This window comes from Schistocerca piceifrons, chromosome 7 (genome assembly GCF_021461385.2).
Source record: "Schistocerca piceifrons isolate TAMUIC-IGC-003096 chromosome 7, iqSchPice1.1, whole genome shotgun sequence".
Lineage (NCBI taxonomy): Eukaryota > Metazoa > Arthropoda > Insecta > Orthoptera > Acrididae > Schistocerca > Schistocerca piceifrons.
The window spans coordinates 353,432,269-353,457,482 of record NC_060144.1 but is presented as its reverse complement, the minus strand read 5'-3'; the positions used below and the strand labels follow the sequence as shown (position 1 = coordinate 353,457,482).

Below are 25,214 nucleotides of genomic sequence, written 5' to 3'. Positions count from 1 at the left end.
GAAAGGATCTAGAGAAAGAATTCAGGTACTAACACAAGGTCAGCAGCAATTACGCACTGACGTGGACAAGGTCCAATTGGACATCGTAAACGTTGACAAAAAGGTGGAACGTTTTACGAAAAAAGCCGCTTGAACAGCTATACAAATTTCGGAAGAACAAGCAGTTCAAAGCAATGTCGCAAAGGTTGCACTGAAAAAATATGATCAGCGGATTAATAAAATAGAACTTAAAAACAAAGATCAGTTTGAAAAGCTTCGAACAGAGTTGATACAAACTATCGAAGAAAAGATCGAGACCGATTACAGCAGTAGCGAAACAACTGACGCGTCAAGCATTAACTCAGTACACGAACACGCGCCGTCTAAGAAAGTTCAAGTAGAATCAAGGCTAGACGTAACACTCGCGCAGAAATCGAAACAGAAAACCCCGATTAAAGTAATACATGACATGCCACAGGACCAGCCACAGTACCCAGAAAAACGGAACACATTCATTCAGCCGATACCAATCGAAAGACAGGCAACTGAACCAGTAAATCCAATGACACAACATAATAGCAGCACAGGTACTATACAGCGAACGACGAGGGTAGGAACACACGAACAACACTTTTGTTCACCAATGATGCGGTATGACGCGGATATGAGTCAGGAAATTGAGAATAGGCAGACAGGCAGTAGATCACCAGAGAATAAACTCGACGACACAAGCAATGGCAGATTATTTGAGTCCATTAATCAGCCACAAACCGGATTTATGAGTAGATATGATACAGACCACTTCCATACAGTTATAAAATTTCAACATTTCAAGGACGAAGGCGGTAGCTTGCATGCACGCACATTCACCGACCAGTTTCAAGTAGGCTTACCAAACCACTGGAGCGTAGCTCACAAACTTGACTTTATTGGTGCACACATGTCAGGGACAGTAGCAGAGGTGACGCAAAAGATCGCGACTACCTGTACGTCTTACCGACAGTTCAGAACAGCATTTCTCGAAAGATAGGCGCAAAACAAAATTAAATACGAGTTACTTCAGATGACACCATATGAAAACTCAGGAGAGAAAAGCGTGGTAAAATTATTTGATGCAATGGACAAAAAGAATCAGTGCCTAGACAAACCATATAGTAACGGAGAGCTGATACGTCTGTGTAGAATGGAATTACCGGTAAAGTATCAACAGGCAACAGTAGGAAAAAATGAAAATACCGAAGAATTCAAAGAGGTTTTAAGGGAACTTGAATTTATGTTTAAAGAAGACGAGGTGAAAGAAAAAAGAAAGGAAAGGGAACAGCACAAGGAGAGGACTACGAACGAATATTCCAATAATAATAATAACAATCGTAATCCTAACACCAATAATTTCAGGCAATTTAACAGACAAGGACAGTGGCACAATGGAGACAATTGGCATAGAATCGATAACCAGAATAATTGGTACCGAAATAGGAACGGTAATGGACACTCATACAGTGGCGGATATGGATTTAGGAATCAAAATGCCAACGGTCAAGGGTACTTTGAAAGAGGTCACGATGTTAGAAACAGCAACTGGCGAGACCAGGGCGCGAATAATTACAGAGGAAATTATGGTCCACAAAGACAAGAACAACACAGCATAGGGAAACCAGAAGTAGAAATTACGCCACCAAACACTGCAAAACGTAACGATTGAATTGAAAAATGCGGGAGGGGTTAGACAAACTAACGTCCACCCTATCTTATACTAATCACTAAATAAAAGTTAAATTAATAGATCAACAAAATAACACACTAATTAAAAGAAAAAAGAGACACAATACACACTAACGATATCTTGTAGTATCAAGTACACTACAGAATGCACACAAACAATAAATGGTACACAACAATTAAAAGAATGAAGAAGTGGTAGGACATAATTAGAATAAAGAAATATATCTATCTAATAATTTTTGCCACTATCAGAAAATTTTTGAATTATATAAAATCAGAGTTTTTTTGTAAATAACAAATATATGTAAAACAAAAATTGTAAATATTTCTATGTGTCAGAGGGACATCGCCACCAACACCAATCATCAGCTCCCTTAACACCAGATGCTTCGAGATAGCGACGGAGAGGGTACAGACATGTTGAGAAAGCACTTAGGGCAATAACAACAACATGAAGACCAACCCCACACTGGAAATACAGGTTGCAACCAGGTTGGACTTCAGGAGAACAACGTGCAGCATGGACATTTCATATGTCACGACACTGCTACACAACAGAAGAGTGTGGGGAGAATCACAATATGACGAGACGACAATGAAGGTACTCATCAAGGAACAGTTGGAAAGGCAGTCAGATCCTACAAATCCTATATCACTCCTACAGTAAAATTCACATATTCCTGGCCCAAGAAGAACAGAAGAATTCAAGAAAGAAGAGAAGAACAGAAGATGCAAGATGAAGAAGGGCAGAAGACAGCAAGATACCTTTCTCTCCTATCCTACAAAGCAAATTGCTACAAACGTCTTTCCATGCACTTTGAGGCATAGGAACTACTACAACCACCTCTCCAAAAATAAACCTTGAATCGTCAAACAAATACAAGCGAACGGCAAACGGAATATTAAGTAGTACCAACCAACATTATCTAGAAATAGATTCAGCAAAATGAACAGTATTCTCTCTACCACATCATCAAATTGCCATAACGAACCAAGTGTGACGTACCAAGCCGTCACAGCACAATATGGGGTGACGATCGTCAGTAGTCAACTACTATCATCGAACTGCCACACCATCCCAGGTGTGACAGCAAAGGAGCACCAAGACATCACTGTTTATGCAGTAAACCACAGTCATCATCATCAGTTAAAGGTACCACTCCATGATGACAGTGTCAATAAGTAAGATCCGGCATCACATGCTAGAGTGTTTCTCTCATGATTTGTGACACACATACAAATGAGTCGACGCCTTCCAGCATTTCAGTGGGGATCGTCGAGCACAGAAACTGATGAAAAAAAAAAAAAAAAAAAAAAAAAAAAAAAAAAAAAAAAAAAAAGGGAAAAGACTGAAATAACATAAAGGTAGAGTTAAGAAAATGATATAATGATATATTTGTAAAAGTACCTTTTTCCTTTCTTGTAAAAGTAATTATTCTTATTATGTATGTAAAAATCCACAATTTATAGACACCTTAAAACTTTTGTAAAGAAACTTAGTTAGTATAGGTATATAATCTCACAAACTCATGGAAAGTCTATTTATTTCTGTTATATGTAAAATTAGAAAAGGATTTGTGCAGGATTTTTCTTCTTTAAGTAACATTCAAAAACACGTTTAGGGGTAATAATATTAGTACTGAGGTTAGAATTAAGAGGAAACGCTTCTTCATTCTTACAAAAAAAAAAAAAAAATAGACACATAAAGAAAAAGAAAATGCTTAAATAAATAAAACAAAGTAACACAACAAAGCTTTTGCGAACATTTACGCAAGCTTAACTAAAGAAAAGATATAACCACACTAAAACATGATACACTGTACACTTACGAGTTTAGAAAAATTATTATTGTAAAAACAAATTTTTGGAAATGAAAAAGAAAAACAGACACATGTACTGGCAACAACAAAGAATAACAACCCTTGTAAAGCCTATATTTGCCTAACAACGAAACATAAATTGTAGAATTAAAAAAAAATAGAAACAATAGCTGTAAAGAAATCATCAGAAAAAAATAGTTAAGAATGGCTGAGAAAAGTTTATTGGAAAATCTAAAGGAACCATTTTTGCCTGACTTTGTCAACGTTTTCCTCGGCATTGATAAACCCCAGACAAAAATTTTGTTAGAAGGAGGGAGGTATGTAAGACGTCGTGGTCTCCTGACCTTCAATGCTTACATATTCCGCACTCACAATCATATTCCGCACATCAAGATGCTTCATTCGAACCCAACCTCGAGAAGATAAAGTCAATGTTGTATGAATTCATGTAAACGATATGCAATTAACAAGTAAGCACACCATGGTTGAAGTACTTGAGGCTGGCGTACACACATAGATTCCAGACACGACGGTCACAGAAGCTTTTAGTTTGGGAGAGAAACCGCACAATGTGACGCCGGTCCCTTCAGAGGATGACCCAGCCTATGTCGGCCGGTGACCGCCCGTGTAGCAGACAGCATGGGCCCAAGTGAAAGGGGGAACAACCCCATGTTTGGCTTAAAAGCAAATTCCGCTATATTGTCTCGGAGTGGCCAGCCTACACATTCTTTACACATAGCACTCAGTTTCAGAGATTTTCACAGGGAGACAGCAAACGCCAAACGCCAATGCTACAGGTTTCTGGATTGGTCGCCATAAACGAAACGTCATTCTCTCGTTTTAGAAGAGCAATGCTGATTGGCAGACAATATTTCTGAGGCATTGAGCTGAAGGAATAATGGAAGAGACAGAAAGATATACCCCTTCACGTCTGGCGTGGAGAGGCGCTGTTCCGTTGTCACTCTTGGAGCAAGGAACTAGTCTCTCCTCAGTACTTCACTGGGAGAGCACCTCTGTCGAGAGCGAATTGAAGTGCTACCATATATTGAGTCCTTGCGATTAAGCGTTGTTCACTGTGTTGGCCGACACACTTATTGTGCGGTGTGAATGGACAGAGTTATACGAGGGTTGTTCAGAAAGTAACCTCCGGTTGATTTAAAAAAATACATCAAGTTAAATAAAAATATTTTAATATATACATCTTACAACTACATCTTTGCACTATTTTTCTACATAGTCTCCATAGCGATTGAGACACTTATCGTATCTCTTCACAAGCTTTGAAATTCCTTCTGCATAAAAATCACCCGCTTGTGCCTGGAGCCAGCCTGTGACCGCATCTTTGAGCTCTTCGTCGTCATCAAACCGCTGTGACCCGAGCCATTTCTTCAAATGCATGAAGAGGTGATAATCACTTGGCGCCAGGTCTGGGCTGTAAGGTGGATGGTTGATAACGTCCCAACTGAAGGACTCAAGAAGGGCCGCTGTTCTGCGAGCAGAGTGAGGACGGGCGTTATCGTGCAAAAAAACGATACCGGAAGTCAGCATACCACGGCGTTTGTTCTGTATAGCCCGTCATAACTTTTTTATTGTTTCACAGTACACGTCTTGATTAATGGTCGTACCACGTTCCATGAATTCAACCAACAACACCCCTTTGGCATCCCAAAACACCGTTGCCATCAGTTTTCTGGCAGAAAAATCTTGCGAGGCTTTTCTTGGTTTGGTAGGCGAATTTGAATGTGCCCACATCTTCGATTGTTCTTTTGTCTCAGGGTTCACGTACTTAATCCAGGTTTCGTCACCGGTCACGATTCTGTTTAACAATGGTTCTCCTTCGTCCTCGTAATGTGACAGAAAGTCTAATGCAGAGGCCATTCTTTGAGTTTTGTGGTGGTCGGTAAGAATTTTGGGCACCCATCATGCACAGAACTTACGGTAACCCAATCTTGCTGTCACTATCTCGTACAAGAGAGTCTTAGAAATCTGTGGAAAACCAGTAGACAACTCCGACATTGAGAAACGTCGATTTTCACGAACTTTTGCATCAACTGTCTGAACGAGTTCGTCAGTCACCAATGATGGTCTACCACTCCTCTCTTCATCATGAACGTTTTCTCGTCCACTTTTAAATAAACGTACCCATTCACGGACAACTCCTTCACTCATAACTCTTGGTCCATACACGGCACAAAGCTCACGATGAATAGCTGCTGCAGAATATCCTTTGGCTGTAAAAAACCTTATGACAGCACGCACTTCACATTTGGCGGGGTTTTCTATTGCAGCACACATTTCAAACTACCACAAAAACTAAACTAGCGCAGGTACGACGTTCACTCGACCACGGCTTGATGCCCACTGACCTGTTGAGTGCGTGAACGCACAGATGGCGTCGCTACTCCCCTCACAACCCGCACTGTGACCAATCGGAGGTTACTTTCTGAACCGCCCTCGTAGTTAAACACCTGCGAGCGAATTTTTGAGTGGCATCATGGTGGGCTGGTTATCTGACCGGTGTACCACGCCAGTAGTTGGACTAGGGCCAAATAGAAATCCTTGACTTCATCAAGGCATAGGAAGAGTTTGATTGGCGAAGGTCAATCCAGATAAAACGAGAGTTATCTTATTTGTCAGCAACGAGTGGCGCAGACAGCAGTCATTGCAGCTTACGGTATTGTGCGCTACAGCTATTGCGAGCCCCATATCTCCTCCACAACAGTACACTTCACTGCATTTCACATGTGACAGCCTCGACCGTACCTAGCAACATTCTAAAGGATAATTATTCAAGTTGAGTAGGCACGCCCCTCAGCCATTCTGCCAAGTCAACAACCATCTTAAACTTTGTATAGAAATTTCATTAGCGAATCCTATCCTTGAGAGGTAACTTCACATTCCGAAAAGAACTAGGATATAACTTGTTCAATTCATAACTAAAAGTGCCATTGTGATTTCTCAGAATTTTTGCAAAATAAATAATAATTTTCGTTAGTTTCATGTTTTTCTTACACTAACTAGCACACCCAAGTATCCCACTAGTTACGTAAGAAATTTTGTGAATTTTTGTGTCATTTCCTTACAGCAGACGACTGCAGAAGATATTTATTGCTGAAAGTTTTTCAGGCATTTCTCTTCAGAACCTTAGGAGCGTCTATCTGACTTCTGTAGTAGTGTGGGGGTGGAAATTGCATCTTGCAGGAGCCACAGGGAAAAGGTTACATTTCAGATTAATCCGTTGCGCAGAATATCAGATCAACCCCACACCTCAGAACACTGATGACAGGATTCTAAGGGCATAACATGCTGTTGATATTCTGCTTGCAAGTATCTTTGTGTGTTCACACTACTTCAACTGAGAATGAATATTCATTCCTAGAAATTTTCCATTTGTTACACAGTCTGTAGAGGTGCCATCTACATTTAATTATCCTTCTTCAAACTGAAATTCATGGCATTAGTTTTCTTATACCCAGGAGATGAGGTAATGGCAGAAGTAAAGCTGTGAGGACTGTTTGAGAGTTATGTTTGGATAGCCTGTCAGTAGTACACTTGCCTACGAAAGACAAAAGTCCGGAGTTCAAATCTCGGTATGTCACAGCGTTTTAATCTGGCAGGATGTTTCTTACCAGATCGCACTCCTTTGCACAGTGAAAAATTCATTTTGGCATTGTTTTCTGCCTTATATAGTTACCTAGAGGGATAAGGTATTCGATGCTCTGCTCCATCTATTTCGTGACTCAGTATGCACCCTAAGGTGTGGCTGTCGGTATCAGAAGATAATTCGAATAGTTTCTGATAATCTGGGAAATTCAAGGCTGGACTAGTAGCTAGTACGTCCTTTAATCGAGCAAAAGCTTCTTGTACCCTTCTTTAACAGAAATGCGAGGGGTCTCGCTACTTTCGCAAATTTTGGCACAAAGGTCTCGTAATAATTAACCAAGCTTAAGAAGGGCTATGGCGCTTTTTCAAGACTAGGAGTAGGAAATTCCTGGATCGCTTGCATGAGCTGGGGGCTTTGGATCAAATAATGAACTTCTTTCAACACAAAATGACACTTTTCAGAACTAAGAGTTAGTTCCATCATTTGTAATCGAATAAAGATGTCCTTTAAACATACCAAATGCTATTGGATGTCCTTGGAAAGAATTGTAATGTCATCTAATTATACCATGTGTTACTCTGGTTTCAGGCCTCATAGTACTCCATATAATAGGTAATGAAATGTCACCAGCGCATTCTTCAGTCTGAATGGCATTCGGTGACTGGGTGGAACGGTGAATGCAGCGTTGGGGCGATCCTCTGAATTTCCCTCCAGCTGACAGCAACCATTTCACAATTCGTTGGTTGTGAAATAACGGCATTGCCGCAGATCATCTAAAGTTTCTGTGATGTTTGTCACTGGGTACACACATGTGATCAAATCTTGATCTAAATACCGACAGACACGACAGAATCCCATAAAACATGCCTGGGATGGATTGGATAGGGCTGTTTATGGATGGCATGACTCACCAACCACTCTGAGGGATCTTCTCTTAATGCCTGTTGAGGAGTGGGACGATCTGGACCAATAGTGCCTTGATGAACTTGTAGATGGTATGCCACGACGAATACAGGCATGCATCAATGCAAGAGGACGTGCTACTGGGTATTCGAGGTAGCGGTGTGTACAGCCATTCTAGTCGAGCGATACCGTTATCCTGAAGGAAATCATTCACAAGATGTGCCCGATTGGGCGCGAATTGTCGTCCTTGAAGACGAATGCCTCGCCAACATGCTGCCGATATGGGTGCACCATCGGTCGAAGGATGGCGTTCACGTATCGTACAGCCGTTACGGCGCCTTCCATTACCACCAGCGGCGTACGTCGGCCCCACATAATGCAACCGCAAAACAGCAGGGAACCTCCACCTTGCTGCACACGCTGGACAGTGTGTCTAAGGCGTTCAGCCTGACCGAGTTGCCTCCAAACACGTCTCCAACAATTGTCTGGTTGAAGGCATATGCGACACTCATCGGTGAAGAGAACATGATGCCAATCCGGAGCAGTCCACTCGGCATGTTGTTGGGCCCATCTGTGCTTCATTGCATGGTGTCGTGGTTGCAAATATGGACATCGCCATGGACGTCGGGAGTGAAGGTGCGCATCATGCAGCCCATTGCGCACAGTTTGAGTCGTAACACATCCTGTGACTGCACGGAAAGCATTATTCAACATGGTGGCATTGCTGTCCGGGTTCCTCCGAGCCATAATCCGTAGGTAGCGGTCATCCAGTGCAGTAGTAGCCCTTGGCGGCCTGAGCAAGGCGTGTCATCGACAGTTCCTGTTTCTCTGTATCTCCTCCATGTCCGAATGACATCGCTTTGGTTCACTCGAGAGACGCCTCGACACTTCCCTTGTTGAGAGCCCTTCCTGGAGCAAAGTAACAATGCGGACGCGATCGATCCGCGGTATTCACCGTCTAGCCGTGGTTGAACTACAGACAACACGAGCCGTGTACCTCGTCCTTGGTGGAATAACTGTAACTGATCGGCTCTCGGACCCCCTTCGTCAAATAGGCGCTGCTCATGCATGGGTTTAGTGACATCTCTGAACAGTCAAAGGGACTGTGTCTGTGATACAATATCCGCATTCAACGTCTATCTTCAGAAGTTCTGGGAACTGGGGTGATGCAAAACTTTTTTATGTGTGTGTAATAAATTTTTTATGCTAAAAATGACTACAAAATGTCTCAGTGGTGAAGAGTTTCCAAAACTAACAGTATTAGTGATTGTCGTTCATGGTGGACTTTGTATGAATATCAGCGAACTACTAATCTGTTAGTTTACCTAAACTAGAATGTAACTTGAACTGACCTAAACTGGAATGTAACTTGAACTGCAGTTTTAAATGTTAAGTCAATAAGAGTTTACTATTTATCTTCCAGGAGTTGATGCTTTATGTATAGTCTCACTGGACACTCTATAGGCATTAGGAGGTTACCGACAGTGTGAATACATCAGAGGCTATGCCTTCTCAATGTCTGTAGCGACAGCAGACAGCATCAGTTGGAATTCCTTTCTTTCGTCCTAATCTGTGTACTAGAAATGTGCTTTAGCAGTTTTGGGGAACTGAAAAACATTTAGATAATCACTGATGACATGGAGTAATATTTGTGGCAAGAAAAAAATGGTTTCATTTTTTGAATCAATCTTACTGATGCCTTTATATGATTCACCACCAGGACAGGAAAAATATCTGTCACATGATGTGATGACATGAACTGCACATTGTTTTCATCAAATATTTGCGATACCAGACACAGTTAACATCGAAATCCTTTGTTGTTCTCTGTTAGGCTAATCATTCTTCTCATTTTTGCCACATTGTGTCAGCGTGCACTTTACCGACTTACAGGTGTCATTTGTTATTCAGACTCCGTGATTTACCGCCTTTTTACAAGCTTAAAAAAAGTTTGTTGTACACATTTTCAAGAATTACTGCCCTTGTGGCACTTATCGTATAGCTTTTCCGTAAAAAAATTAATCAAGTTTCTGCCCTGACGTTATTTTGTGAATTCTCAAGGCGCCATATCTGATACTTCCCAAGTACCGTCCCCATCTCTCCAGACCTCTTTCTTTGCTACAGTCCGTGACGACACACGACATTCAGCTGTCGGCCCTCCTTTTTAACGTCCCTGGTTCATTTCTGCATTTTTCCTTCAATAGATTTCGTTCTTTACTGTTTGGAATCATCTTTACACATACAGTTCGCCTAATTTAATAGTCTCTATGTAACTGAATTTAAGATTTGATTCTTTTAAGCCCTTCCTATAATTTATATAAATTTCTTTTTTAAATTTTGAATTGACCTTAGTGCTTCCACCAGTCACCGAGACTACTTGAAACGTTCTCTCACTTGGGTCTCCCACCGACAGCACTGCAAAGACTGACACATATGTCACCATATTGTACAATCATTCATCATCCATAAAAAATTCACAAAAATATCCATCACGTCTTAAATGAATCATTATCGTTACTGTTTATGAATTTCTTCATCACCGGTTGGAAGTGATGTAGATCTCACTACGGTTTCCTGCATACCTGTGGTTCATTCCCAGTGAGAATCGTATGCTGTGTTATCAGTGTATCTACCAACGATCTATCTCCTCCCTGTCACTTCCTTGCGCAGTTGACTAAATTTTCAGACTTTCCTGGCTTAGAGCAATTTACTTTGAGACTCCTATCCAATTCTTCTTTCTCTAGGACTTCTAAGTGGGCTATTAATGCGTCTCGTGATAGATCCATGCTGATGCTGATGGACACTGCCTCTTGCACATATGGTAAACTACGGCATACAAAATACTGTGTCATACCCTGTTCCTTGTTTTCCGTCAAGAGTTCACCTACACACAAAATATTAACTAAAATCTGCTCCTACGTCCACCCAGACTAAGTACCCTGTAACTTTCGGTATTTTGTCTGGTGAATTGATTCTAAGGGATCGTGGGCACAGTTTAAGTGGCTTCCCTGATGTTGGGACGTGCCTTAAGGCATTTCGGTTTTTCTGCAGTAAAACCCAAACTGAACAGCGACCCATCCATCTCGACTATGTGTTGTTCCAGATCGACTTTCACGTGATGTTTAAACAGAAAATCCGGTCCAAATATGACATCGTAGCTGTTGCTAAGTCGAGGAAGTACTTCCAAGCAAACCCAGAATTTTTCACGTCTCAGGCAGAAGTTCATAAATGTCGAACCAAGCGAATGAGTACTATCCCACCTACATCACTTAGTCTGCAGTACGATAAGGTGTGTTCAAATTCCTTACACCACGTACTCCCTGACATGCTATGGATACTTGCATACCTGTATCTAGTAGAAATTTACCTTTCTCATACAGAGCTGATCAAACAATAATCTGCCACTGATTATGTACACATGTCTCCAGTGCTCTCATATACTGAGAACGCTGCCCATGACCAAACTGCTCTTGTTCTGGTTTAACGCCAGGGAGCAAGCTCTAATCCCAGACCTACTTCCCTGTGCCTATGAAAACCTGCGCTGACATTCCCGAGTGTCCAATTCTTTTATATCTCCCACACTAATATTTCGAATAATTTCGCAGAATGTGACTAGCTGACCACTTTCCTAGTGCTGGTAACTGCATCAGTTTGTGATAAAGCCATTGCAGTCACCACAGTTCCGTTTAAAGCCTTTGGAAATTCTACCTACGCTTTATAAGAAATTTCAGCCGGCAAACCCGTAAGAATGTGTATACTACCCACTGGTCTGCGTCTTGAAACATGACCTCATTGGCGTTGTCATTATCCATCAACTCATAAGTGTTAATATTCAGCACCCTAATTTGGTCAACGAAACTCCCACGAGCTCTCGTTCCCTTAATTATACATGGCCCAGTCCCATTAATGCGATCACCACATGTGTTCGACGTCAACGCTCAATAATCACTCACCGAGCGAGGTGGCGCAGTGTTTAGCACACTGGACTCGCATTCGGGAGGACGACGGTTCAATCCCGCGTCCGGCCATCCTGATTTGGGTTTTCCGTGATTTCCCTAAATCGCTTCAGGCAAATGCCGGGATGGTTCCTTTGAAAGGGCACGGCCGACTTCCTTCCCCATCCTTCCCTAATCCGATGTGACCGATGACCTCGCAGTTTGGTCTCCTCCCCCCAAATCAACCAACCAATAACCACTCACAGACGACAGGTGATAACACTAGCAGTGGAGGTTATATGAAGCTTGTCGGAGGGACCTGGAAAACAGCGCAGTCGTTGCGGTAAAGGAGCGATGTATCTGACATGCAAAAAGGGCAAATCATTAGCTTTCGTGCCAAAGGTGAAGGCATTTCCGAAACGGCTGAGTTTGTGAACTGTTCGCCGACCGCCGTGGTTAAGTTGTAAGGTGCCAGCACATGGGCACTTACACGTTAGCTTACCAACATTAGTATTAATAATAAAGGGACTGGAAAGGGCATCAGATCATCACTCTATTGAATTATGATAAATATCAGGGACTCTCGAGCAGTATTCCCTGCATGTCAGCATGATTGAGCCACTAACGTAAGCGTTGGTGAAAAGTCTCGGGAGTTGAGAATTGTAGAATGTAAAGTCTGCAGATGGTCGTAGCTCGCCGGGCCGCCGTGGGCGGCAGGTTGCGGTCACCGGAAACGCGTAACAATACGGCGCTTTTCGGGATAGCCCGACATTCGGAGCCACCTGTGCTGGACAACACGTGGCGAAGACGGAAATTTTGTTTGCCTAGGGGCGATATGACCTACTCGATCATTGGGTAGATCTCAGAAATGCCGTTGGAGGGATTTCGGCGATGGTAGAGCGTTCGACGTTGGCCGAAACTGAGTATTCTTCCGTCGCGTTTTCGTACGCGTGGGAGACGAGAGAATTGTAGAGAGAGAGGACTTCGCCTTCAACCATCGAGCGGTACGGATTTGGAGACGCCGTCTTGGCCATCGTCTTATACGGTCTGTATCGCAGCACTGCACCAGCGCGTGTTCCGTGCAGAGTTCTGCGGTTAGAGCTCTTGGTGTGCTCAGAAGCGAGATTTTCACCAACGGTTAACCACTTCCATCGACTTACCTAATATTCCTGATCTGGTAGTTATCCTTCCGAGGTGCCGAGTATTTATCAACGCAGCTGCCAGTAAAACGGGCGCGTAATTGCAAATTGTTAATGTGCCATTCTCAGGAGTGTGTGGGTGGACAAAGAAATTCAGTTTTTTTTTGTAAATTTTGTCAGTTGTGTGGGATATCAAATTAAAATGCCAATATTACAATCGAATTATTGACTTCATTGTAGCTAGCATTTACGCTGTCCCAGTAAGCTTTACATGTACTCTAGTCACTGCACAGCTTGCCCAGACGGGAAGGAAAGAAGGTTTGCGGTCTACTATGTCCGCGACGGACAAATAAATTTATGAAGTGTACCGTGCATGTTAAAATAACGCTAACCAAAGCTGGCGCCAAGCCAACTGTGGTGCATCACAGGCCATAGACGCCTGGGGTGAACGGCGTCTGCGGAGATGTATACGAGCGAATAGACGTGCAACTGTTGAGCTACGAGCGCCAGATAAACAAAGGCTACCAACAGCGTCTGCTCAGTGACAGCGAACGTTGCTCCGTGAGGGCCTCCCCAGTAGACACCTGTTCCACGCACCCATGCTGACTGCTGTTCAATGGCGACGAAGGCTGGAGTTCTCTGGCCGATACCACAAGTGAGTGGCGGCAGGCAGATTTTTCAAATGAATCACGTTTTATGCTCCATCAGGCAGATGGTCACTGGCATGTACAGCGTGAAACGTCTGAAAGTGAATACCTGCCAACAATAGTCGGAGGGGCCCATGACAGAGGGAATTCCTTGGGTGATCTCGTCATTCTGGGATCAACACAAGTATGTATCTATCCTTGGGAACCATGCCTACCTCTGCAAGCAGGTTATTCTTCCTCGGTGCGATGGCATTTATCAGCAGGACAACGCAACATCTCACATAGATAGTAAAGTATGTGCGTGATTGGAAGAGCACCAGGATGAGTTTACTGGACTCTTCTACATCTACATCTACATCCATACTCCGCAAGCCACCCGACGGTGTGTGGCGGAGGGTACCCTGAGTACCTCTATCGGTTCTCCCTTCTATTCCAGTCTCGTATTGTTCGTGGAAAGAAGGATTGTCGGTATGCTTCTGTGTGGGCTCTAATCTCACTGATTTTATCTTCATGGTCTCTTCGCGAGATATACGTAGGAGGGAGCAATATATTGCTTAACTCTTCGGTGAAGATATGTTCTCGAAACTTCAACAAAAGCCCGTACCGAGCTACTGAGCGTTTCTCCTGCAGAGTCTTCCACTGGAGTTTATCTATCATCTCCGTAACGCTTTCGCGATTACTAAATGATCCTGTAACGAAGCGCGCTGCTCTCCGGTGGATCTTCTCTATCTCTTCTATCAACCCTATCTGGTACGGATCCCACACTGCTGAGCAGTATTCAAGCAGTGGGCGAACAAGCGTACGGTAACCTATTTCCTTTGTTTTCGGATTGCATTTCCTTAGGACTATTCCAATGAATCTCAGTCTGGCATCTGCTTTAGCGACGATCAACTTCATATGATCATTCCATTTTAAATCACTCCTAATGCGTACTCCCAGATAATTTATGGAATTAATTGCTTCCAGTTGCTGACCTGCTATTTTGTAGCTTAATGATAAGGGAACTATCTTTCTATGTATTCGCAGCACATTACACTTGTCTACATTGAGATTCAATTGCGATTCCCTGCGTCAATTCGCTACAGATCCTCCTGCATTTCAGTACAATTTTCCATTGTTACAACCTCTCGATACACCACGGCATCATCTGCAAAAAGCCTCAGTGAACTTCCGATGTCATCCACAAGGTCATTTATGTATATTGTGAATAGCAACGGTCCTATGACACTCCCCTGCGGCACACCTGAAATCACTCTTACTTCGGAAGACTTCTCTCCATTGAGAATGACATGCTTCTCTTACTTTGTTCATTAAACGACTGTGGGGAACTGTATCGAACGCTTTGCGGAAGTCAAGAAACACGGCATCTACCTGTGAACCCGTGTCTATGGCCCTCTGAGTCTCGTGGACGAATAGCGCGAGCTGGGTTTCACACGACTGTCTTTTTCGAAACCCATGCTGATTCCTACAGAGTAGATTTCTAGTCTCCAGAAAAGTCTTTATCCTCGAACATAATACGTGTTCCAAAATTCTACAACTGATCGACGTTAGAGATATAGGTATATAGTTCTGCACATCTGTTTGACGTCCCTTCTTGAAAACTGGGATGACCTATGCCCTTTTCCAATCCTTTGGAACGCTACTCTCTTCTTGAGACCTACGGTACACCGCTGCAAGAAGGGGGGCAAGTTCCTTCGCGTACTCTGTGTAAAACCGAACTGGTATCCCATCAGGTCCAGCGGCCTTTCCTCTTTTGAGCGATTTTAATTGTTTCTCTATCCCTCTGTCGTCTATTTCGATATCTACCATTTTGTCATCTGTGCGACAATCTAGAGAAGGAACTATAGTGCAGTCTTCCTCTGTGAAACAGCTTTGGAAAAAGACATTTAGTATTTCGGCCTTTAGTCTGTCATCCACTGTTTCAGTACCATTTTGGTCACAGAGTGTCTGGACATTTTTTTTTTTTTGATCCACATACCGCTTTGACGTAAGACCAAAATTTCTTAGGATTTTCTGCCAAGTCAGTACACAGAACATGACTTTCGAATTCATTGAACGCCTCTCGCATAGCCCTCTTCACACTACATTTCGCTTCGCGTAATTTGTGTTTGTCTGCAAGGCTTTGGCTATGTTTATGTTTGCTGTGAAGTTCCCTTTGCTTCCGCAGCAGTTTCGTAACTCGGTTGTTGTACCACGGTGGCTCTTTTCCATCTCTTACGATCTTGCTTGGCACATACTCATCTAACGCATATTGTACGATGGTTTTGAACTTGTCCACTGATCCTCAGCACTATCTGTACTTGGGACAAAACTTTTGTGTTGAGCCGTCAGGTACTCTGTAATCTGCTTTTTGTCACTTTTGCTAAACAGAAAAATCTTCCTAACTTTTTTAATATTTCTATTTACCATTGAAATCATCGATGCAGTAACCGCTTTATGATCGCTGTGTTAACTGTTTCAAATAGTTCGGGTCTGTTCGTCACCAGAAGGTCTAATATGTTATCGCCACGAGTCGGTTCTCTGTTCAACTGCTCAAGGTAGTTTACAGATAAAGCACTTAAAAAAATTTCACTGGATTCTTTGTCCCTGCCACCCGTTATGAACGTTTGAGTCTCCCAGTCTATATCCAGCAAATTAAAATCTCCACCCAGAACTACAACATGGTGGGGAAATCTACTCGAAATATTTTCCAAATTATCCTTCAGGTGCTCAGCCACAACAGCTGCTGAGCCAGGGGCCTATAGAGACATCCAATGACCATGTCTGAGCGTGCTTTAACCGTGACCTTCACCCAAATTATTTCACATTTCGGATCTCCGTCAATTTCCTTCGATACTATTGCACTTCTTATCGCTATAAACACGCCTTCCCCCTTCACTGTCCAGCCTGTCTCTGCGGTATACATTCCAATCTGAGTTTAGGATTTCATTACTGTTTACGTCTAGTTTCAGCCAACTTTCTGTCCCTAGTGACCGTTTATTAATGAGAGCAGTTCTGGGACCTTTATATAGACGCTCCTGCAGTTTACTATTAGCACATTAATATTGTTATTCCCTGTTGCATTATGCCTACTCCTACCTTGCCGCGTCTCAGGAGGCGTCTTGTCGGGCCTAGGGAGGGAATTCTCTAACCTAAAAAACCCACATGTGCACTCCACATGTACTCCGCTACCCTTGTAGCCACTTCCAGCGTGTAGTGCACGCCTGACCTATTCAGGGGGACCCTACATTTCTCTACCCGATAGCGGAGGTCGAGAAATTTGCACCCCAGATCTCCGCAGAATCGTCTGAGCCTCTGGTTTACGCCTTCCACTCGGCTCCAAACCAGAGGACCGCGATCGGTTCTGGGAACGATACTACAAATAGTTAGCTCTGATTCCACCCCGCGAGCAAGGCTTTCCGCCTTCACCAATTCCGCCAACCGCCTGTATGAACCGAGGATGACCTCTGAACCCAGACGGCAGGAGTCATTGGTGCCGACATGAGCAACAATTTGCAGTCGGGTGCACCCAGTGCTCTCTATCGCCGCCGGCAGGGCTTCCTCCACATCTCGGATGAGACCCCCCGGCAAGCACTGGCCTTCTGCCCCGACCTTTCCGCTATTTCCCTAAGGGGCTCCATCACCGGCCTAACGTTGGAGCTCCCAATAACTAATAAACCCCTCCCCCCGTGTGCCTGCTCGGATCTTGCTGAAGGAGCGGCCACATGTCCACTCACAGGCAGAGCAGGCGATGCCACACGGCTAGCCTTCACATTGACCCTCCGCCTCGTGCGCCGCGAACGCCGCTGAACCCGCCACTCCCCTTGGGGAGAGGGTGGCCCAACCGTGCCCGGTACCCGCGAAGATGTCTCGACAGCAGGGACAGTGGTTGAAGTATGTAACACCTGGGGTGTACCATGCGACGCTGACCATCAAACTCCCCGTATTTAAAACCAATCGCGAATCTATGGAATCAGTTCGATCGGGCTGTTGGCGCCAAGGAATCTCAACCGAGAAACGTAGCGCAGCTGACCACGGCATTGGAATCGGCATGGCTCCACATCACGGTAGGTATTTTCCAGGACCTCACTGACTCTCTTCCTGCACATCTCACAGTTGTTCGCACTGCAAAAGGTGGTTATTCAGGCTTTTGACAGGTGGTCACATTAATGTGACTGGACAGCACTGAATTGAGCTACTAACGAAAATACTTAGGCGTGGTTTTCCTCCTTCATGAGCAAGACCATTAGACTCAAAACACCATTTTCTACCAAGGAAAAAAACTCTACAATAAATTACCGAAGGAGCTTAAAGAAATTACCGAAACAAATTTCTTTAAAAACGCAGTTAAATGGTATTTATCAACGCAAATATTCTGTACACTGAAAGATTATTTACATAACACAGAATAGAGGGTTTGTAAAAAATGTAATATAAATAATAATAACGATAATAAAACATCTAACATTCCACACTTCATTTTCACATTACGTTTTTTCCTTCATTTTTTCATTTTCTGGGAAAAATTATTCGCAAAGCTACGCAATAAAATACTAACACTTATACTCTTTCTGAGTTCAACATGTCACTCGTTATAGAGGGAAGCTGACTCGGTTTTCCCGGCTAGCAGGTGGGAAGCTGTGATGCTCAAAGTGGTGCAGACATCAGCTGTTAGTCTGTGCAGTGCTATGAACCAATGTGTGTATAGTGTGTGCAGTGACAGAAATGAACGAACAGTGCAGCATTAGCCTTTTTCACTAATAAATAACTTATTTGTAAAACAGTGTTGTACACCAGGGGTGAACCGAATGAGGTAGCGCTGTTTGAAACGGAGTGGGCCAGTATTCAGGAAGGTGGAGGCTCCAATCTTCATCCGGTCATTCTTGTTTGGGTTTTCCGTTGCTTCCCTTAATTATTTCAGATAAATGACCGGTTGGTTTCTGCTATAAGGCCACGATTGATTATTTATTCCATCCTTGTCGTACAAGACCTGTGAGTCTGTATATATGAATTACTTTACTTTTGTTGTTCTTAAATTGTAATACTAGGATATATTCAGCATCCTGTAGAAGATCTACCGTACTACTACTACTACTACTACTACTACTACTACTACTTACTACTACTAATATTACTACCACACCATTCCAACTCTCCTTCCTCCAGGTCCTCGAAAGATCGTGCGTTTTGTAAATTCTCGTAGGTCATCATTTATGTCCTGGCATCCCTTGTCAATTTTAACCGTGTCATACTGCTCGTCACTCCATCCCTCAAATTTGCAGCTGTAAATAAATTATCTACAAGCGTGAAAACATACTCCCCTGAACCTTCTACAATATCACAGGCAGTTCACCCATTGGTACAGCCTTTTTAGTGTCAGCCAGTTCCAATTCATATAGTATAATCAAGGATTTTTATATTTCCTCTAAATCGATCCAGTGCTTCCCCGCTGATTTTTTACAGTATTAGATGCCGCATTGTCATTCTCGTGTAGGAGAAATGGTAGTTTTGCCTCAACGACATATCTCTCGCGATTAAATTGGAGACTTTACCGTGTAGATGCATCATATATTTCCTTCTTTAACATAACATGCTGCTTCTTCTCTAATTGTTCTTCGCATCATAATGTTATCATAAAACATTTCTGCAGTTGGTATAGCAACATTTAAATTTTTCTTGCTACGGAGAGTCTGATTTTCAGTGCAATTTATATTACTTACGTCACTAACAAATTTTCCGTGTTTTCTAGTAATAATCACAAACCAAAGCCCGGAATGAAATTTTCACTTTGCAGCGAAGTGAGCGCTGATATGAATCGAGTCTCGGTCCGGCACGTAGTTTTAATCTGCGAGAAAGTTTCACAAACCACAGCGTTCGTCAGTTTGTCTTATCTTCGTCTTCCTTAAATCCAAGAGATGTTAAGCACTCTAGAGGTACCATTTTTGGTATCTCGAAGTACAGAACAAATGTAGCTATCAAAATTTCTTATATCATCTAAAGATAAAAGATTACGATACTTTCGGTCACATTATCATGACGTCACTTCCTGTTATGCCTCTTAAATTTGGAAGGCCGCTGGTTGCTGCCCGTCAAGTGCCACTCCGAATTCTGCGTTGCATAATCCGGAAATCCATATATGGAACAATAAACAGAACACTTAGATACAAAGCTCGAAAAAATATAAAAACTAATTTCATAAAACAATGGCGATTCAATGACCGTTTTATGAAAGCGAGAGTCTGCTAAATAAAAATAAAGATGGCAACAAAATACAAGAAGCACACATTAGAATCATGAGGGGAAGAGAGGTTGCACAAGAAAAAAATAAAAAGTGCAAACATTCGAAATGAACTGAATGTACAGGGTGGCGCACGAAATGTGTTACCATTTTGTTTTTCAATAGAAACTTTATTGTCAATACAATCTGAAAGGAACATATACTACAATGAAGAGCCGTCCATGGTGATTTGTTCTAACTCAGCACATGCTCAATATATCCACCATTTCGTTTCCTAATTTCCTTCAAACGAACACTGAAGTTAGTATTTACCCTACGACATATGTCTTCCGTAATTGCACTGCAAGCTTGAAGAATAAGTCTTCTGAACTCCATTAAATCAAGTGGACGTTTTGGGAAAATTTTTTCCTTTAGGTACCCCCAAAGAAAAAAGTCACATGGATTTAGGTCTGGACTATTGGGGGGGGAGGCAATTTTGTCCGTCATTGAAGCGACCTGGAAACCCGAGTGAAATGATCCACATGTCGAAATGCTCGTGTAAAAACTCCAACACAGTGTTTGCAGTATGTGGCCTTGCTCCATCTTGCATGAACCACTGCGTGTTGAAGGGCACGGCAGTAGCAAGAAGCTGTGGAATGAAGCTATTGCGAAGCATGCTCAAATAACGCTCGCTGTTGACAGTTCTTCAAAGACAAAGGGTCCAATAAGTCTGTGACTGGAAATTGCTGCCCACGCTGTAATCCTCGGAGCATAATGTTGTCATTCATGTAGCACTTGTGGTTTTCAGTGGCCGAAAAGCGTACATTTTGTTTATTAACCACACCGTCTAAATGAAAATGCGCCTCGTCTGAAAACCAAACGTGTTGAGAGTTTCTTCCCTATCCTCCGCCCACTGAGCAAACAGTAGTCTCTGCTCCTTATGTTCTTCAGTGAGCTTCTGTGCACAGGTCATCTTCTATGGGTACATATTGAGCTCACTTTCAAGAATGCGTTGAACGGAGCGTCTAGATATTCCCAGTTGCCTGCTGCCTTTCTACACGATTTCCCGGGACTTCTCTGTACAGCAACTCGTACCGCTTCAGTATTCTCCGGCGAACAAACAGGCTTAGGCCGAGGTCGCTTCGCTTCCAATACTGTTCCTTCCTGTACAAATTTATCGTACAACCTGTGGATGGTCTTCTTGCAAGGGACCCATCGTGTGTTAAACTGTTGTCGAAAACGCCTCTGAGTCACAACAAGGCTTTTTGTTTCATGAAAAAGTAACACAATTGCCGATCGTTGCTGTGTCGTCAGTCTTCCATTGTCAGCCATTGCTGGATACTAGTCTCCTAGTGGATCGTGAATTACACGTCATTTCGTAACTCATTTGTTTTTCCAAACTTTGCTGGTACTGCTGTAGAGATCCCAGCGGGATATTCTAATGTGCGTCGTAAATTGTGAAAGAAACAATTGGTAACACATTTCGTGCGCCACCCTTCACATGCTATTAATGGCGAAATAACTGAACACATTGATAGGAGGAAACATCAAATGGAATGAGAGATGAAACTCGTACCAGGAAAATTCTGAACTACAACCCGAAAGAAAGGACGGACTCAGGTCCACCAAGGAAACGATAGAAACAAATGTTGTGAAGACCGACAGGCATATACCTAATTCCGAAGACGGACTTGCTGAAAATCTTCCCCAGAGATTGCACGCTGAGGAAACAGCAAATGGAAGCCACGTGTGGTGATAATTACACGGCTGGGGTATCGGAAACTAAAAGCAATGAGTGACTGTCGATATTCAGTCACGTGGTGAATGTCTATCACTATTCGTAATACAACACCCATAGACCTGTACCGGCTTCCTGCTTCTGTCATCGTATGTGGTGTATTTTGTGTGGTTTGTCCCTAAGCGAATGAATGGACATCTTAATATTTTTTACTAAGTGTAACTATTTATAAAGAACTAATTAACTATAGAATGAATACTCTGATCAACGAACTTTCAATTTAGTGGTGTGTAGTACTTCCAGGCACAAAGCCTAATATACTAAAATTCTGTCTCAAGTATCCCTTATGTGTAGAAATCCATTACAAAAATTAAAAGTTCTGTTAGTTTATTCGTGATTACTTCACACTAGAAGTATAATAGCAAGTTAAATGTTCAGCATTTAATCAGCAGAGTATTTAAAAATATTTTTCTTTTTAACAGGCGATGGGAGTGGACTTCAGTGCTTATCCGAAAATTCGGGACTGGTTGAAAAACTGTAGAAGCACTTTTAGCGGCTACGAGGAAGCGAATCAAGAGGGCGAGAAAATGTTTGGAGATGGCATCAAAAGCCTTGTGGGACCCAATGCGTACTTTAGATAGGTGTGAAAGATTGTAACACATCTGATTTTTAATTAAAAGAACTTGATGAATTGCTGTGTGATATACTTTAATCTTGGAGAACAATAAAATTTAAGAAAACTTTACACTGCGCCGATTGCGATGCTGTCCGTGGATCATACGAATGTAAACGATCTACAGCGACTCAGAGGCATAGGTAAGATACCATAGGATTAATCAGGTACACATAACTGGCGCATAAACTACCCTTTCATAACCACCCTGTAACATATTGAAATACCTGGAGTGATTTTATGGATGATTGCCGGACGCAAATTCTAGCTGTCGATACGCTCGACACCTACTTATGGGGGCTAATATCCAGATCGGATGTCGAGTGGTTGACCACATCACGAAAGAGATTTACTAACAATTAACCTGAACACTGGAACATCTTAGCGTAACCGAAAATACTAGTGTTGGAACTTTAATAGTGGCAACTATTTATTTACAGCTCGTACAAAATAGATTCGTGTTTCGAAGTTTTACTGACCTTCAAAGTAGTCACCACCATTATGTATAGCCAATTTCCAGAAATGTGGAAGTCGTAGGATACTCTTAGCAGTGCCAATTGTGTTGACAGTTCGAGCGGCGTGGTCTATTGCCCCACAAATTTGTAGCAGTTCTGATGCGAATGCCATGAAGTGTTTCATTCAGTTTATAAATCGTTCTGAACTCAGGAGGGTTTAAATCAGGGGAGGGCAGTAGGTTGTATAGCACTTAGCAGCCCCATCAGTCAAACAAATCAGTAACAGATTGCCTGTACGTGCTTGAGCATTATCCTGCAAAATGATGGTCAGGTCCTGCAGAAAGTGTCATCACTTCTGTCTCTAAGCTGGTCGTAGGTTGTGTTCCAAAAATGAACAGCATGGAGACAGAAGTGATGACACTTTCTGCAGGATATGACCATCATTTTGCAGGACAATGCTCAAGCACGTATAATGCAAGCTGTTACTGATTCGTTTGACTGATAGGGCTGCTAAGTGCTATCCACCTACTGCACTCCCCTGACGTAACCCCTCGTGAGTTGAATTCGATTTTTAAACTGAAGGAAACACTTCACGGCATTCGCTTCAGAACTACTACAAATTCGTCGGGCAATAGACCGCGCCGCTCGAACTGTCAACACAACTGGCACTGCTAAGAGTATCCTACGACTTCCACATCGCTGGCATCACGTTATACACAATGATGGTGACTACTTTGAAGGTCAGTAAAACTTTGAAACACCTATCTATTTTGTACGAGCTGTAAATAGATAGTTGCCACTATTAACGCTCCCACCCCGTATATATCTGTGGTTGTGGCTGTGGCTGAGGTCTCTGCTGTCTCTCCTCTTAAGAGCCTGAGTTAATACAGATTATCGAAAGATGGAAAAAATGGCCTTCGGAGATGTACCATCTGTCATAGTCCCCAAGCAGATCACTTGCCTGCTGATCTTCTCTCCCAGGCGTCGAACTTCGTTTCTTACAGCAGGTGTTCCGTCGCCTAAGAAAGAACTGATTAACAGAAAGGGACAGCAGGAAAGCTACAGACTAATGAAATTCAGTGTAGTCTGGCAGTACATCTAGTACATCTATTTAGAAAAGGGCAAATGATGAGAGATAGCTCTGATACAAGTTTCTTAAACTATCATTCACAGTAATACAACCATTGGGCGAGCAATGGACTTGCTGTAGGGAAAATCAAGAGAAGAAAACTTCACACAAACTATAACGTCTTCAGAATAAAGACCAGTCTCTAGAGAGCGGAAGAAATGAATTAACATGACTAACTTTCACAATAGAAACTAGTCACGAGTCAGGAATACGATTACAGCAACAGGCCCCAGATAATAAAGCTTACCACGCTGCATGTCGATTTGCAGCGCCGGTATCTCACGGTGCAAATGTAGCGACAGCATAGTCGCAATCATCACAGGTGCGGCGTGCTTCATAAGTATAAACATCACGAACAGCTCGCGGATACGTACGCAATGCTGTTCCCAAGATAATCGAGGAAAACGCTTGCCACAAAATGGCGGTAACCGCTGCACGCTGAACCTTGCAGTGTCGACACCTTCGGAAACTGCAACGGAGTAGGTGAGCTGAGCTCCGGGCTACTTAAGGATTCGGTCGATGAACTACAGGGCACCTCTGTGGTGTACGGAAAGGTCCTTGTAGCTAGCCCAATAGAGGTTGTAGATGTAACTGTTCCTGCTGTTCTGGCCGGCCTGAGCGGCCAGGTTCATTCCTTCAAGTTGGGTGGCCCGAACTTGAGCAGATTCCCAGAGTGCGGAAGACTTTTTATATCTCGGCCAACGCGTGGCTTCAACGGTCATTCGAAATAACGGCCAGCAAACCAAGCTAGAGTTCACCGTCTTGGGCGTTATCTACATTAAATAAATGGGGAACGCCAAAATTATCCTAGCCCCCACCAACCGATTATCCTCTATGTAGGATACCTCGATAGTGTCTGCGGACTTTGGGAAATTAGTTTAGTGGTATTAAATGTGTAATTAAGGCACGAATTGTAAATTAATTTACTGACCACTCTGAGTATAGTATCAATTTACACGACAATTGTTGGGAGTTCCAGGATGATGATGATATTTGGTTTGTGGGGCGCTCAACTGCGCGGTTAAAAGAGTCCGTGGGAGTTCGAATCTGTGATCAGAATTAAAGGATTAACTTTATTACCCTCCTTCCTTTGCGGTGAGGACTGGCCTGACAAACGCAGTAGCCTTACCATGTGCATTATGTATTTGACAAAGTCACTGTTTTACAATATCCTAAATACTGGCACTGGGATGGAATTGGTGCCTAGCTGGTCCCACACATGTTCCAGCAGGGACTTACCTGGAGGACTTGCTGGAGATGGTAGTACGTTAACG

General features: G+C 42.9%; 1 protein-coding gene across 1 annotated transcript in view; it reads left to right on the top strand.

The window, feature by feature from the left end:
* LOC124805200 (glutathione S-transferase 1-like) overlaps positions 1–22,428 on the top strand; it is a 112,574-nt gene extending 90,146 nt beyond the window's left edge. The window contains exon 6 of the mRNA XM_047265696.1: positions 22,166–22,428. Coding sequence (XP_047121652.1) covers positions 22,166–22,324 — 159 coding nt within the window. The 3' untranslated portion in view covers positions 22,325–22,428. The remainder of the gene's footprint in view (positions 1–22,165) is intronic.
* Positions 22,429–25,214: the final 2,786 nt, after the last annotated feature.